Source organism: Molossus molossus, unplaced genomic scaffold (assembly GCF_014108415.1).
Source record: "Molossus molossus isolate mMolMol1 unplaced genomic scaffold, mMolMol1.p scaffold_m16_p_9, whole genome shotgun sequence".
In the NCBI taxonomy this organism is placed as follows: Eukaryota; Metazoa; Chordata; class Mammalia; order Chiroptera; family Molossidae; genus Molossus; species Molossus molossus.
In genome coordinates, this window is record NW_023425403.1 from 25,565,227 (window position 1) to 25,583,008 (window position 17,782).

Below are 17,782 nucleotides of genomic sequence, written 5' to 3' on the forward strand. Positions count from 1 at the left end.
GTTTTAGAGAGGCATCAGGTTGCTGTGGTTAGTAGAACATGGATTCGGCGTTAGTCACTTACTAGCTATGTGACTTAGGGCGAATTATTTAAGATCTCTCTATGCTTCATATTTCTGCAAAATGTTGACGACGAGGTTACAGATCTCAGAGGGTTAAATGACAATATTAGTACTTAAAGGGATACTAGTGGAGTATATTAATATAAAAAGCATTAAGACCAGTGCCTGGCAAATGATAAGTACCACATATATGTTAATTATCATATTACCTATGGGAACATAAAAAGCATCATTATTTTTTTTCTAATCAATGAAATACAGGTAAAATAAAAATTGGCAGAGACGTTCTGGTGGATTATATTTATTTTGACCCATTTCTCGATTTCCTTTGGGGGGTGCAGAGCGTGAAGACTGAGAGGGCTAGCCTTCAGGGCAGGAGCATGATTGTCTTTCTGCTTTTCCGTGAGTTTGATAAGTTATCGGGCAGGAACTTCCCCAGTGCCAACTGTAGAGCTCACTGCCGGCTGTTTCAAGTGGAAATTTCTAATGGCCGTGGTTTTAGAGAAGGTCCGCAGCCAGGGCAAGGAGGGGCACTTGAGAATCATTGTATGTGACGGAGGGGAGGGAGTGGACAACGTGGACGTGGCCCTCAGGAAAGTTGTGGCACCTCCTGGGAACTATTTCACATTCTCATCAGAATGCTAATGTTTGTGATGGACTCATACCTAAAAGAGAGAGGAATTATGAAAATGAAACTGAAAGAGGGTGTGAAAAGAATTAGAAATGGTTTGAATAGGTAACCCAAATTTGAATTAACCTCACTTCACAGTTTTCTTTAGGTGTGGCCCTGGGTCACTTTTTTCATAAACATCCAAGAATAATTGACCCCTTTAAGAAAAGAATCAGAGCAGCTAGTGTCACCCTGATGACTCCACCAGCTCCTCTCCCCAGACTGGCTCAGCTCCGCGGCTCTGAAGTCCAGGGAGAGCTCTTCCTGTACCGCCGGCCTTAGGTAGCAGAGAGTCGAAGGTGTTTCTGTGTGACTCTCCTCTAAAGCACGGTCAAGACCACATGCCCACTGAATTCCAATAAAAAGAAAAGCAATTTGATAATAAGTCCACAAAGCACATACCAAAATATCTTGAATTCCTATATTCAGGACAGTTGTTATTGCTCTTTCTAATCCTACAGTTGTCTGTGGGGCTCCATATTCTTCGGTCCTTATTGTCCATTTCCACCTCAGCTGTGCCCCTTTTACTTCTCATCTTAATGATTGCAGTAGCTTTCTAGCTGGTTTCCCTGGATCTAGCCTCTTTTCATGTCAAATCCTGCCATTTTTCATGGCTATAATGATTTTCATGAAATCAAGTTCTGGTCAGGATGGATATATAAAGAAATAAATAGATAGATAAATGTTATCCTTACCTTTGCAAGACTAACAGATTGGCTGGATCTGTTGTCCTGTTGATTCCTCAGCTCCTACGAGCAGTAGTTCTTATCCAGAATACATGATATCAATTTTTAGGTGTGTCACAATTATCGGTAAATAAAAATTTTATGAATAATTGCACCAAATTAGCTACTTAGTAAATTGGAGAAGATTCAGAATTACCCAAATAATACAGGAATTATTTTCACTCGTTTGAACACGTAAGATTTCTTGAGGGAAATAGAAAGTAGAATTATTGCTATCCATATGGTAATCATATATGGGGCATATCTTAATATGTGGTCTTATCATGTATGCCAGAAAAGGATAATGTTTGCACGTAGCTTTCAAGGAAATCCCTTCTTGAAAAATAGAGAGAGAGAATTATAATGTTGGCCAGGTATAGCACTTCAATTTTTTCCTATCATTTGTAGGTCTTAGATGCCATATCTTTTGGGGTATCTAATGCTTTATTCAGAAAACTTTTAAAGAATATCCATAGGAAAGTCATGGTACGTCATGGCAAGATATAATCAGCCTAGCTACAGTGTTAGGCAAAATCTATTCCATTTTTTTCTTGCCTAAAATATGAAAAACTAATTACTCGCACACTGTCAGCTGTAGATAGATATATAGATAAAAATATAAATATAAAAAGATCAAACTGTTTTAGAATAACTTAAGAGAGGTGACTTTGTCTTCCTTTTTCATTTTATTCTTTGCTTTGTCCCAAAATGTCCAAAGCAGCATAGAAACTGGGGTCAAGGGCAACAGTAGATTGCTGCTCGTTCTTAACTGCCCTGTCTGCACCCTACTAGAGAGAACACTTTTCGACATTTTTTAAAGTCATTTGGATTATAGAATTCAGAATTGGAAAGGGCCAAAAGAGATCATATGTACCAATTTACCTTTTACCTTCAGGCCACCAGCACATAGCCAGAGACTTCCTCAATCCTCATACAGGCTGCTCCCCCCCCGGCCCCCCCCCCCACACACACACACATACCTGCACATACTTCGATAATTCTGAAAGCTGCCAAAATTGTACAAACCATTAATGTGTTTTCAGAAGACATTTTATTAAGAATGACACAAAGAAAGATTCAAAGCTTTAGCAAAAATTGCACACTCTGTTTTTAGTACCGGGCAAATGTTGCTGGCTGGAGAGGTAGGCTTTGAGAAGGCTGAGACTTCCCGCAAGTGCCATTGTTCCTGAGCCAGTGTGAGCATGTTGCCTTTCACATCCCACAGCTCAGCTTCTCTCACATGCAATAAGCCGCTGGCCTTTAGAGACTGACAGTTGGTAATGCACTAGTTCTCACTCAGACTTTTCTTCAGATGTTCCCTCCCTGGGCCATTCCCCCAGGGCAAAAGGTAACCACGAAGTAAGGAAACATCAGTCAACTGAAAGTCCCCATCAAGCCTCCATATGTAAGTGGAGGTTTCTGAGGATTACAGGTAGGGAGCAATCTTATGCCAAACCTGGCTCTTCGCACACCTGGGTGATGCAGTAACTGATGATTTAAGCTGACAAATCACATATCCAAAGGACATCCCTCTTCTTCCAGAAGGTGCACTTCAACTCAGTTGGTATTTTCCATGGATTATAGTGGTTCAGAAAGAATTACAACAAAAGAAGAGGGATACCAAGATTTTCTTGTGGCTTTTTCTGTCTGCCGTTATCCAAAGCCTGGTGGTATATGGGTTTAAAGCCTTGTTCCACATGAACTCCCCATTCTGAGTAGTCTCAGTACTGAGATGATTCTTAACACTGGAGGTAAAGGCCATGTATGTCTCTTTTCTCTACTTGGGTGGGTGGGGGAAGAGGAGTAGCAATGATGTCTACTCCGGAGGTTATTTTTTTATCATAATACCAAGTGCCAATCGACCGATAAAGGCTTCCTATCCCAGTGTGTTGAAAGGACTCCTAAGCCGAATGTGGGTTCTGGAATAAGAATGGCATGTTGTATGCCAACATGTGCATGCAGGCAGAAGTAATGGCTCACGTGTCACCTTTTCCATTTCAGTGCAGCTCCATGTGGCTCATTTAATTATTAAATTTGAAATATTCTTGCATTTATCCTCACAATCACCCTCTGACGTCCCAGTATTATCCCCATTCTGCAGATGAAAGAGTTATTTGCTCTTGCATTATTTCCAGATTTTGAACTTTAAAAATGTTTTGGGAATTAATAATAAAGGAAGCCATGGAGGAAAAAATGAAAAGGAGGCAGTAGCCGAGTAGAATGAATTGCAACATGAGCGCTATCTGTAGAAGGGAGAGGGGGACTTGCATAGGGTTTTTTTCTTAGAGTCCTATAGTGTAGACCCTGCCTGTACCAAGAAGACTCCCTAGATGCAATGCTTTTGGGTGAAATGAGAGGAATGATGGACTAGAAAAATACAGCAGCAACCCAGTAGGTGCTTATTTGAAGCATACTGTATGGTATTGAAATCCTCACATTTTCCACTCACTCTCAATTCTATAGAAGGAAATTACAGAGTCCTCTAAAATTGGTCCTTTTAGAACTAGTCTGTAGCTAAGGGATCCCCAGCTTCTCCCTAGTTAAGGACCTGGAAATGTCTCAGCCAACAGTAAGTTTCAAAATCTCCTAGGAACAGATACTATGCCAACGCACTAAGATTGCTGTACTATTGCAGGGTCAAGAGTAATGGTAAAGACAACCACCGCCCCGAAGGTCTTCAGTGAGCCAGAACTGTTTGACCCTTTTCCATCCTCACATCTAAAGAGGATTAGCGCCTTGAGCTCGACCACCAGGTAAGAGCCTCAGAGAACCCCGGTCTCCTGTGGCCTCTGAGAATTTCAGGGCAATAAAAATTTGACTTAAACTGGAACATTTGCTTTATCAGCTCCTGTTCAGACCACTGGAATTGTTTCTCACAAAATAAATTCATCTTTACTTCTCCCAATATCATTAAGCTAAGTAAACATACCTCCCACAACAGACCTGAAATCATTTACACCTATGATAACCAAAAGTTGTGTACCCCATTTCTTTCAAATCACCTTTCAGTCACTCTAGAAATGTGGGTTGGGATGACATTTCAACTATTCCCAAGTGGCTTTTTAAATTATTAATATATTCCCCATTTCTAACAAATTGATGATGAAATTGTCTTTGTTTCAGAATCTACAAAATAGAGTCAGTAAATCTCCCCCCACCTCACTCTCTTTCTCCCTACAGATCTTTAATACATTAAATCTTTGATTAACTAGAATGCAGGGTTGGAGGGGGAGGGAGTTCTGTCTAGTGATTTTAAATAAAGGGTTGATCTAAAAGTTCTATTACTCTAAACTTCGTTATGAATAACTCTGTCATGTGTTGGCAACATTGCAATTTTAGTATCTGTCCTATACCAAGAAAGCCTTTAATGGCCGAGGAATGCGATCATGGGCCATTCAATATTATATTGTCAGCAGAGCACAATCACCATGTTCTGGCTTTGCGTAAGGCAAGTTCAAGTGCTGGCTCCAAGCTGTGTGATCTTGGGAGAGTTGCTGAACATCTAGTGTCTCAGTTTAGATATCGTGAATGAGTAGAATAATAATGAATTCTTTATAGGACTTTTGTAATGAGATTAGGTGTTTAAAGCACTTTTCTTGATTCCTGGCTGAGAGTATGTGCTCATTAAATATTTCTTAATATTGAAATTATCAATTATTATATCTAGGAAGGTGTACAAAATTGGAATGAATATGTAATAAGTGCAGAGCCTTCTAAAGGTGTGGATTTTGAAATAAATCCTTGATCTTATTTTTGCTATAATTCACCTATTTCTTTTATTGATTTCAGAGAGAGAGGGAGAGAAAGATAGAAATATCGATGAAAGAGAACATCAATTGGCCACCTCCTGCATGCCCCCCATTGGGGATCGGGCCCACAACCTGGGCATGTGCCCTGACGGGAATCGAACTGGCCACTTCTTGGTGCATGGGACAATGCTCAACCACTGAGCCACCCCAGAAGGGCTATAATTCACCTATTTTCTTTTCATATGTGAAAACTCATGCTTTTGTTAAGGGTTCTGGATTGATGGGACTCTTAATGGGGGCTTACTGTACCCTTCTAAAGGAGAGGCAGGCATTCATCGTCCGAGCCACCAAAGGCACCACCACTACGTGTGTGCACTAAGAGGAATATAAAAGTCTCAGGAATTTTAGTTTCTACCCTTCCTTGCCTTTCAGTCCAGGATTTTGTAAAACTGAGATCATCTGTGAGAAAGGATTAAAAACTATTTAAAGAAAAGGTGCTGTGAAATTTTGTGAATTTATATTTTCCCTCACTTTTCATGACAACAAAACAGCTACAGACTAACACTAGGATTTGCAGATAATTTTTTTTCTTCTAAAATGGTTGGTAAATAGATATGTATTGAATTCCTCGATGCGCTAAGTAGGCACTGTGCTTGAGTGTCTTTAGATATAGATATAACAATCGCGTTGCAACTCCTAGGCCATCTACTTGGATAAAGGAGATGAATTAATATAAAATCAACCAGAGGCCAAGTAAGGCAGCATTTCTTCAAGTGTTGCATTGATGATTCCAGCAGAAGGTCAAAGGAGGAAGAGGTCAAGGAAAGCTGGATGGGATTTGGGAAGGTAGATGAGCGTGGGAATCTCAGCTCCGCTGTGGGATATGCCGTGGGCAAGGCATGGTACCAACATGCACCTCCCATGTGCCAGCCCAAGGAGAAGAAATCATGGCAGAGTGGTGTGAGAAATGACGTTTCCAGTTGTTTAAGAATACGTTCTTTGCTATGGATATTGGGCATGTGTGTATGTGTGTGTGTACATTGTCTACATTAATGCAAAGTTGTTACAAAAGTTGTTCAAATTGCAAACATTTTTGGATAATATAAAGACAATATGTGTAATAACACATGAAGTGCTCCAATCGTGTTTAAATTTTCATCTGTCCTTTGCCATGTCTTCTTTGTAATGATAGAGGACTGGCAGTTCGTAGACAATCAGAGCCACAGAAAAATCCTTAAAGGTAATTTTAGCCATTCAGTTTCACTGACTTTTCCCCACTATTCTTTAACACAGCTATAAAAACAAAATAATTTAACATATTGGTATGTTTACCGTTGTCTTTACTTCCCGCATTGTCTATGATAAATAAGGAAATGGTCTAAAGCAGGCATCTATCACTAGGATTGGTCCACATGGCCTAGTCCATCCAGACTGGGCCCATCAGCCTCACATCTGGCTGGATGATCCCTGAATATGTTTTAAAAACCTCTAAATAAGGTGAGAGATAAATGATGCTTAATTCACTTGTACCTCTAAATTTAAAAGCAAGATGTGTTCACGTGAACTAGAGGCTTAGGGAAAAACACTGGTCACCCTGGCTAGTGTGGCTCAGTTGGTTGAGTGTTGTCCTGTGCACCAAGAGGTTGCAGGTTCAATTCCCAGTCAGGGCACATGCCTGGGTTGTGGGCTGATCCCCAGTAGAGGGTGTGTAGGAGGCAGCTGATGGATGTTTCTCTCACCCTCTCCCTTCCTGTCTCTAAAATCAATTAATAAAAAAAAAAATACTTAAAAAAACAAACACAAAAAGAAAAACCACTAATCAGAGCCATACTGCTGATTTAGATAGTGGCATACCCTTAGATAGATAAGCACCATTGGTGGGTGAAGTTCTGTAATTCTTCATCAATGGAGTTGGTTAGCTCAGCTGATTTAAATGCAATGTTAATGGGATCAATGACAGATCCTGCTCCCACTTTGTACTATGAAATAGGATGGCTTTTTGTTTTATTTTTCTTTCTTTTTTTAATTTTAAGGGAAAAAGTAACTCCAGCCAGCAAAATGGCAAACATACGTCCTGGGTAACAACAATGAGTGATACAATGGACTAGATGGTTTAATAGAGACGAAAAGGCATTATTGGAGGGGAAATGTCAAGTGTGCGATATGTGCTGTTTGTGATCCATTTTTGATGTTTTAATAGTATTAAATTCACATACCCAGATCAACATAATATTATTTATAGTTTTACAGACAGTGGACTCGATGCTTTTAAAGGTGTTATCTTCAGGCCAACAGTGGGTTTTCTGGTCAGTTCAGAAACTGCAATTTTCTGTTTTTAGTACTTAAAGCAATACAGACAGCTATAACTTATATAAAAGTTGTGCCCAATATACCATGGCATGCCTGGTGGTCCTCATTTCCCATAGTATAAGCAATGTTATAAATAACAGTTAGGTTCTTAGACTAGCACACAAAAGTCTATTTAATAGATGTAGTTGAACATGTATTTGTGGAATGAACACTAGCTCTATTCACCTGAGTTCTGTGTCCTTAAATCAAAGGGTTATGTAATATGAGAGAAGATGAGTGTTTTCTCTTCCTTTTCAGAATGATAAAATTAGACCTATGCAAAACTTTAAACATTTTTTATTGATTTTAAATAGAGAGGAAGGGAGAGGGAGAGGGAGGGGGGAGAGAGAGAGAGAGAGAGAGAGAGAGAGAGAGAGAGAGAGAGAGAGAAACATTAATTGCTTGTCTCCCATATGCTCCCCTACTGGGGATTGACCTGCAACCTAGGCATGTGCCCTGACTGGGAATCGAACCTGTGACTCTTCGATGCATAGGATGACGCTCTAACCAACCGAGCCACACCTGCCAAGGAAGATCTATGCAAAATTTTATGATAAAGAAAATGCATTTCAACCATTCCTAGAACCCCTTTGTTGGGTTCCCATTTCTTTATTCCGGTCTCCCTACTTTGGATGAGCTAAGGGGAGGTTCTGCCGATTTTACCTTTTCTACAAATATCATTCTCTTCCTCTTCTTTATCACAATTCACTTCTTCAGTAAAACTGGTTTTAATTAGATATTAAGAAAAGAATTAGATACAACTCATTCATGGTATGGTGTGACTGACCAATAACACAATATCCACATCAAGTCATTCAGTATAATTATAAGCAGGTGTTTATGAACTCAGGTAAATATTGATAGATATCTATTCAGTGAAACAAGGATGGGCATATATTCCAAACACTGTATGATAGATATGGGCCAGGAGAGGAAGCTCTTTCTAATAGAAAAGTTTGTCTTCTTTGGGCATATCAGCCCTTCTCTTGCCTTTCTCCTAGTGGGCCTTCTTAATTCAACTCCGATAAACTATATTGAAATCTGAACATATTTTCCCACATAATGTCCTTCCCCACTGTGTCTTTGTGAAGTTTATAGTCAAGGTCATATTTATAATACCAACTTCTCTATAGTCTCCATGTTCTTCCAGAGATACCAGAGACCATGAATGTTATTTTTTTTTTCCCTCTTTTCTAATGTCCAACCCAGCCTTAGCTCTTTAAAGGTCAAGGTGCCCACAAACATCAGACCTGAGCATTGTCACTACAGCAGGCATGAGCCCTCGATCACCATTCTCTTTAGCTTTTAAGCTTCAGTTTTCTCATCTGCAAAACTGAAATCCTTTTAGATCCTAAACAATTGAATTGTCATTGTGAGGACTGGATGAGATGAACAGATTCCGTTTTTATGCAGCGCCTAGCACAATAAAAATTGAGCAAGTAAAAAACGATTCATGTCACTATTATTCTATTCCCCCATAGCCCTCTGTCAACATTTCCCTGGCTCTTAGAGTTCCATGCTTTGCAACCAGTTTTTTCACATTCAGAGGGAGAGGGTTTGAAGTTTGAGACCTTGCGAAATTTCACTGTCTACGACACACCATCCATAGGCCATTGGCTCCCTAAAATATATCAACCTGGCGTTCAGTGAAGATCTGCGATGCAGTGCCTCCCACTGGTTCGTGAACTCTGCCACACCCAACTCTGCCTAGAGCTGGCCATTTCTCTCCAGAACGCTCTTTCATGGCAATTCCAGCTTCTTCCTGGGCTATTTCCCAGTGCCTTCCAGCGCGACTGATCCCCTGGGGCCCTCGTTGCTGAGCATACGACAGTCCACTGAGAAGGACTGCCAGCCTGTCCTCTTGCAAGCCGGAAGCATATCAGTGTAAAAGGTACACTGACCCCCAGGGCACGAGAAACCCATCCGACTGGGAGGAATGATTTGTTCTCTTCCGGCTCACCCTGTCCAGCCCTGCGGACTTTATGACCAGGCAGGACTCCTGAGACGTCTGTCCCAGTGACCGCTCACTTTCATACCCTCCACCACACACACACACACTCAGAGTTTACTTAGGAAATGAAACAGGGCCCTTTCTCCATTGTTACTTTCAGCTCTGCACATCTTATTGAAACCTGTGCCCCAGATGATCCTGGCAAGAGAAACACCATCTTTCAGCCTCAGTGATGTCTGGAATCTTACTGAGGACCAGCTTCCAGGTCTTTCCAGGGGCAGAATATTGGAGAGAAATTGCTCTACATGGTTTTTCTCTATCCATACACATCTGTCTGAACTTTCTACAGAAACTAATCATATGAGATCTGAGCAGATAGTTCTCTCCCCTTCTTTCATTTTAAGCTTTTAAAATGGCTTTCCGTCTCGACAAGCGTACACTTTCCTACTTGAGTAAAATATAGTCCGTAACTACGAAATCCAAAGCATACCATTGGTATGAAATTTAATAAGCATTTTATCAAGTTTCAGTCCAAAGTCCAAAGAAAATAATAATACAATATATATTCATATATAGCTACAGGTACAGGTACGGGGGTGGGGACAGAGACAGACGTACATATACACATACAGAAACGGTCTTGTTAAGCACAACCTGAGTTCCAAAGACAGGAAAAAGGCTAGTGTGGCAGAGAATACAGAAGAATAAGAATTTCAAAGAATTGAACATGTACTTTCCTTTAGACCCTCTAAATACCTCTTTTCCAGTTCTTGTCTTGTTCCTACCTAGGCAAAAATTGGATTTTTGAGAAGCAATGTACCACAACTCTAGCAAAATAAAATATAGGGACAATTCATCAAGTATGTATTGAATAAATGAAATTTTTAAATTAAAAAACAATATTTTATTATTATTACTTGAAAATAGAAGACAAAAAATCCTTCAGGCTTCATAAAAGTGTCAGAATAATACCACAGAAAACTCAACATGTCCCTCCATTACTCTCGTCGTCCTCACCCTGTCTGTCTGACTAGCTTAGGAGGCTGTAATAAAGGAGAGACAAAGGCCTTTTAAAAACCTCTTTGTGATTCTGTGGACAGGTCATAAGAAAAATGAAGTCAAATTCTCCTAGGACTTGTGGTTATGGAAATTTCCATTGATTCAGTTGGGTGGTAAGACGAGGGAGCAGCCTTCATAACATAGGAATAAAAATTACAGTGTGACAGCAGATCATTTGCTGAGTGTGTATATTTATTTGCATTAAATAATTAGTTTTTTTGCATGTTCTCATTCTTCTGTATAATCTTCTAAAAGGCAGGGATGAGATCTTGTCGGTTTAGGGTCGTATATAAAAGGCCAACTCGACAAGACAAGGTGAAGATTATGTGAAGCTCAGTCACTGTTTTTAAGTAAAACTATTCAAGGACTAAGGACATGACAGATAGTTTCTAGGGGAAAAAAATGTGAAGCCGGCAATTGCCTCAGACTTTTCATTCTTAATTTCTGCCCTCCATTTGACACTCTGCCGTCACCCTTCCCAGGGACTCACACCCCTAGCTACTTACTGCCCCCATCAACATCGATTTGAAACATCGTTTGCAAAAACAAAGTTTAAAATATTAACCCTTCCAAGGGTAGCTTTTCTTTGATCAGGGATCCAGGACTTCAGCTGAGGAACAGATCTCTAACTGGGACATTTCAGGCATCAACCAGACGGGGAGGTAACGATTTTAGGTGACATTCAGTAAAGGTCTCCTGGGTGCATCAGTACCACACCCCAAAGCCTATTGCATGCTGTGGCATGTTTGTTTTTAGGCTACAACAAGAGTGATCAAGGAGGAGGCACCCAGGCCTCTGACTACCATGTGGGCTGTCAGGGGTCAGATCTCAGCTCTTTGACTTCCATGCTACGTGATCATGAACAGGTCCCTTATTGTTCTGTGGCTCAGGTTTCTCACCTGTAAAACAAGTGGTATGAATCTCACAGGGCCAGTGAGAAGATTAAGTGTGAGACTCTTGGCCAAGCTCTCAGTAAATGTTAGCCATTGTCACGATACGGAGGACAGCGTTGTCCACAAAGCAATTGAACCCATGATTTGGAGACTCACCTCAAAGCAGCTTTCTGCTAAATTTTTACAAGCATTCTACATTTGTGGTGGTACACCAATAGCATAAGTTGGAGAGAGAGGGGACTTAGAGATAAATGTAATTTTAGTTAAAAGAGGAGGGTGGCAAGGCTGCCGCAGGACTCATCCTTAGGAGAGTGAGAGGCAGACCCAGCTCCTGTCCCCCATGAAGCAGTCTGGTCTTTTCCTGGTAAAACTTGCTTCTTTTTTGTTAGCCCTTTCTCTAAGGACATGAGACTAAAAGAATTTGTAGCCTATGTTAGACACATACTTGGCTCCTAAAGACCACACTGGCTTTGATAGTGAAAATCTAAAATAGGACCAAAATCATCCTGAGACAGCATCACCTATCAGGGGCGTTCACTCAATAGATTATTGGCTTTCATGCAGTTATCTATAACGTTTCATTCAAACTTGCTATGAACAAGTTAGAGTTTGTAACAGTTCCCAAATAACTGGGAAAATCTTTCTTGCCAAGAGAGGACTAAGAAAAGGTACCTTTAGCAAACTGCTCTCCTCTTGACTCCAGAACCCACAGCCCTTTCCCTCCCTGGGTCCGGTCCTTTTCTACAGCCACCGGATGAAGGCAAACGAGGGGGCAGCACTTCAGGGTTGCTGGGCAGCTTTACACCTGAGCAGCTGTTTTTAGCGCATAGCAGCTATCAGGACGTTAAAACATCGCTCAGTTCTTCCACCCCACAACCAGTTAGGTCGGCTGTAAATATTGGAATGCTCGGTCAACACGCTGGGAGATTGTGCTGACTTGTTAATATAAGTGAAAATGCAATTAGATTTATAACACTTTTTTTTCCCCGACCATAATTTACAACAACAACAACAGAAGAAAAAAATTCTCTTGCACTGCTGAAATATCATTATTAAAATGCACATGAAAAGTCAATTATGCCAGAGGGAGGCATTTAAGAGAAGTGAGTTTCCATGCCCTGGGATTACGCCGTGGGGATTCCATATTTCTTATTCACTTATTTATTTATTTTCCCTGAGATCTCTGCTGCTGCCAAATGAAAAGGAACAGACATTTTACTTATTTCCCTCTGAAATACTGCTGCAGGTAGTGCTAAAAAGTAAACTAGAGAACCTGGCTCCCTGGAAACCTGCTCTCTCTCCCCAAAGCCCAGGAAAAAGCCAAGTCATCCCCATTTTTTATGTACAAGTCCGTCTCTCTTTAAACAATAGTTCTATTCCTTCAAATGTGGAAATTAAATACTTTTTCTAAACGTTATTTTGTTTTACACTCTAAAGGAGTACATTATTATATCTAATTCTATGGAGAATCCTTATGTAAAGGCAAGAAATAACCCCTTTTCATTTTTTTTTTAAATGTGGAGTTTCCTCTACTCCCTGTGGGGGCAAGACGCCACAGGGGCCGCCTCTTGCCCTCCCACACGCTGGCACCTGTGGGCTTGCTGGTCCCTGTGCAGGTGCGGCTCCGCCCCTCTCCCAGAGGCTGGGACTCTCATCCCGGTGCCCATTGTAATCCAGAGGGTTTGCTGCCCTCTGCTTTCTGGTTTCTTCATAACGGAATGTGGGTATTATTATATTTTATCTGCATTTAAGGCACCAGTGGGGGAAAGCTAGTTTTTGAAAAATCATAAAGCATTGTATAAGTATGAGAGAAGCTTCATTTTTAATCTTGAACTTCTCCTAATATGTTCAGTTTAGATAATGGAAGAAACTTTTAATACATGTTCTTTAGAATTGCTAATGTGTATATTGTGGATAAATTACCTTTGGGGGAAAGTCTGGTGTTGCTGTGTAAGAATTAATAAAGTAAATCATATATAAATATATTTGTACATATATGCACAGATGTACGTATATGCACATATATGCAAAGATGTATGTATGTGCTTTACTTTTCACATTTATACTTTATACACCCTTCACATACATACATTACAGCTATATATATTTACAGAATACCTACAGGAGCCGAAATGGAGAGTAACAAACTTACAGACTTTGATTCATAGTAGCATCACAATCCATCCGTGTGGCTTAGTAATTGAGAACAATGCGAATGGTCTTCCAACATAAAAATATTCACAGTTTTTATTTATTTACTGATGTTGTCATATGATTAATACCTTGATAGTCACATTTTATTACAAGTAAAGAGCACTTTAATATGTCTTGTTCTTAATATTGCCTGCAAAACATTTTCGTACCGATTAGTTAGATTTGCTTCAGCCAAATAGTCTGTTGCTCTCCCAGTCGGCCACGCCTGGTGCCTGGCTTTTGCCCTGATGGGGTCAATCTGAGTGTTGTTGGATCTTTCAGAAGATCCCTGGTTTCAGCTTTTGCCCACAGCGTGAGTAAGTATTCAGCCGTTAGGATCATGTCTGTGTTTTCCTTTTTTCTCTCTTGAATTCTGTTTTATTCCTTTGAGGACCGTTTTCCGTGGACCAGTTTTAAGAGATGTAGAGATGGCTCAGAGGGAAAGACAATTGCAAAGGATTTGTCAGGCAGGTCGAGTCCCTGCTTGGCCTGTGAGCTCAGCTTTCCAGGGAGACTTCTCAGTAGCCACACCTCACCCAAAGGAATTGACTGATCCGCATCCCTCAGCCTCACCAGGAATAAGCTCCGAGGTAGGGTGAGAAAGCCAGTGAACCCAGGGGTCCCAGCTCTGACCACTCCCGATGGATTCTGTCTGCTTGGCGTTTTGTTTGTTTGTTTTTTAACAGCAAATTTTTAGGGGGAAAGTGTGAACATTTTAAAGTGTAAAATAGGGTAGAAACCATCCCAGCCCAGTTAATATTTATCTGTCTCTCAAAGTCAAAGGCCTGGGTCAGATGACTGTAAACCTTAGGGACACTGGGGACCAGGAAGAACCCAGGAGAAATCTGTTTTTATGATCCATGTAAGCAGATAATCTCTAAAAATCCTGATGGTATTCCCCCTTCCAGAGGGTCTTTCACAGTCTACTTTCCCACCTACACTATTTTTCTCCCTTGGGAGGGAGCAGGAATGAAGAGGTTCTGAGGGAAGCACCGTTTCACCAGATATTCTCACGTCTACCTCCAGACCTCGGAGGGGCCCCAGGCTCCCTTTCTCCTTCTCGCCTCTTCTTTACCCTCCCTCATTGTACTGTTTCAGCCGCTAAATCTTATCATCGTGTTTGTCTCGGTGTATTTTCCCAAGCCAAGAACTAGGATGAGAGTGGATTGGGTATGACACCGCAGTTCCCAGGAGTGTGGGGTGTGTACTCAGGCACGCAGGTATATAAACGTCAGGTAACAGGAGGCCTCTTTGAATTGTGTCTTGACTCGTGATCTAATACCCCCCCTGGCCGGCCTGTTTTCACACTCAGAATCACAGTGGACAAGGCTAGGTGGTAATGATAGGAACAATGAAGTTGAAAAGAAGTGAGAAGAAATGGAGAAGTAGAAAAAAATAACTGGATTCTGGAACAATTTTACTATACCAAATTAGGGAATCAAGTTATAACATTAAAACTTTTCCCAAGTACCTGACTTTTGCCTCTGTTCACTCCACTCAGAAACACACGGTAAGGTAGGCAAAGACAAAAGGCAAAACGAACAATGAACCTGGACAGATCAGTAGATGCCTGACACCTGGGCTAGCAGTCTGGATAAGGGATAAAAGAATTGATTGAGTAAGGAAGCTGAGACAGATTTCTCTACTAAACTCAATCAATTCTCGTGTTTACCATGTTTTACCCCTAAAAAAATCTTGAATCTCTCTACCTTTTCCATCTCTAATTCTACTCCCAATCCAAGCCACCATCTCCTCTTTCCAGACCACCGTTGAAACGCCTTTTGACGTAGTCTCTCTACGTCTCCTCTTGTCTCTTCCTGTGTGTTCCTATATTATACTTATGATGATGTATCAAAAGTGAAAATGTGGCAATATTGCTTCCCTTCCATGGTTTTTCGGTGCCTTTAGGAATGAGATCAAAATTCTTAACACTGGCCCTGGCCAGTGTGACTCAGTTGGTTGGAGCATCACTCTATGCACCAGAAGGTCACAGGTTCAATTCCCGGTCAGGGCACAAACCTAGGTTGAAGGTTTGATCTCCAGTCAGGGTGTATACAGGAGGCAACCTATCAATGTATCTGTCTCACATCAATGTTTCTCTCTCTCTCTAAAATCAATTTTTTTAATTAATTCTCATTTGAGTATATTTTTCTATTTATCTTCAGATAGAGTGGGAGGGAGAGAGAGGGAGAGAAAGGGAGAGAGAAAGAAACATCAATATGAGAGGGACACATCAACTGGTTGCCTCCCGCACCCCAACCAGGTCCAGGGACAAAACACAACCAAAGTACATGCCCTTGGCTGGAATTGAACCTGTGTCTCATTGGTCCGGGGGCTGACACTCTACCACTGAGCCAAACCAGCCAGGGCTCTAAAATCAATTAAAAAAATTTTTTTAACACTGCTCTAGATCATGTGGTCCCTGCCTCTCACAAACACCCTCTGAACTCAGTACTACTATATTCTCTCACTTCTCCAAATATGCACCGTCATTCTTCCTGCCTTGGGCCTGTGCACATGCCTAGAATGTACTTTCCTTCCCACCTTTGTCTAGTAAATTCTTACTGTGTTCCAAGGTGTACTCCAAAACTCAACTCAAAGTACCCTGGATTACCAAGATAGAGAGGTCTTTGTATTTGACAAAATCCAGAAACAGTCCAGCACCTCCTAATAAGGCACAAATGCCTTTCTAACAAAAATAGGTCTCTCACATTGTCTTTATAAAGGTGATTTATCAATAGAATGTACACATTTCAATTAATGCCCAATGACTTGCAAGTAGCAGAAATCCTTCTAAAATAAAAACAAGAAAGTTTCTAATAAGGAATCACAGAACAGAAAATATGTAAGGGAGAAGGTGACGTATGCCTTCTGCGGAGACCGGGCAAGGAAGTGGAGGTCCGTATGACGGGAGGCGGCTGCACTCTGCCACTGGCCACCGGAGCTGCTGCACAGGCTGCGTCCTCTGTACAGTGGCTTCCTGCAGCTCTGTTCTGCAGCAGGTGGCCACTCCTGTCCTAAAGCACCATCCCAGCGTCGGTTCTACAAACTAGGTGACTAGGTTCCCAATATCCCAGCTTCCCATTTCAGGAGGAGAGTATCTGATTGTACCAGCTCAATCAGGTTCCCTGACTCGTCCAGTCAGATCCAGGAAGTGGAGTCGTCAGGAACAAACTTAACCATTGTGTGGGGGCTGATGCACTTCTCAAAGAAGATGTGCAAATAATGGACCTGGTAGGCACCCCAAAGGTTCTGCTCCAAATGAACACCAGAACCATAATCGCAATACATAAATACATTTAAACACTATCACATCAAGTAGAGGGTATATATATCATGTCCCTGCACAGTACACAGTGGTATAGTGAGCACTGGTGGGGCCCATTAAATAGTAAATCTATCCTCAGAGCATGTATGTGATATGCAAGAGAAAAAAAAAACGAGGCATCAGTTAATTTTAGAATGGACCTCATTAATCAATGCACCGTGTATTTCCACCTAGTATTTGATGAGTAACTTTGATGTGTATTGTGCTTTCATTGTGCTTTCGTGGATTAATTAATTACAAGGTCGCTTTGAGGGATGGGTCAGGTATTGTGCCAGAGATCAGAAAATTAGTAGAATTAATAAGGAAGGCTTCCTGCAGGAGGCGGATCTCGAGCTAAGTTTGAAATGCCAAATGCTTTAACAGCTGGCCTACTGTGATCTGCATGACTGACAAGTAATTACCACAAGGCAAAGCAACCCTGCGGGAAGGAACGCGCAGGTTGGCTTTCCTCCTGTGCAGTTTACCTGGCTGCTGGTCAACCCTGGGCCTTTCCTCAAGTCACTTTCCCAGGTATTCTTGAAGGCCTGCCTGGAGTGGGCTGCTGTGGAGATCAGTGCGTGGATTAGGTATTTGTAACATTTTAATAAGGCTTGGAAGCTTGTATGTTATTCACTGGAGCTGCCAATCAAGTACCTGCGTGAAAGCAAGACAAACATAACAGTAAATGCTCAGCACTCCAGTGCTCAGCGATGCTGGCAGGATGCACTGCGGCTTTTGTGAATGTGTGAGAGTGAATACACAGAAGCTTGGGAAAAGGTCATTGGTATTTTTGGAGCAATAAATCAAGTACGGAAAGATTTGCATT

At 41.2% G+C, this 17,782-nt stretch overlaps 1 protein-coding gene across 1 annotated transcript in view; it reads left to right on the plus strand.

Moving 5' to 3' along the window:
- Positions 1-17,782, plus strand: part of KCNU1 (potassium calcium-activated channel subfamily U member 1) — a 113,387-nt gene that overhangs the window by 46,846 nt on the left and 48,759 nt on the right. The window contains exons 20-21 of the mRNA XM_036249773.1: positions 4,091-4,208; positions 4,795-4,903. Coding sequence (XP_036105666.1) covers positions 4,091-4,208; positions 4,795-4,903 — 227 coding nt within the window. The remainder of the gene's footprint in view (positions 1-4,090; positions 4,209-4,794; positions 4,904-17,782) is intronic.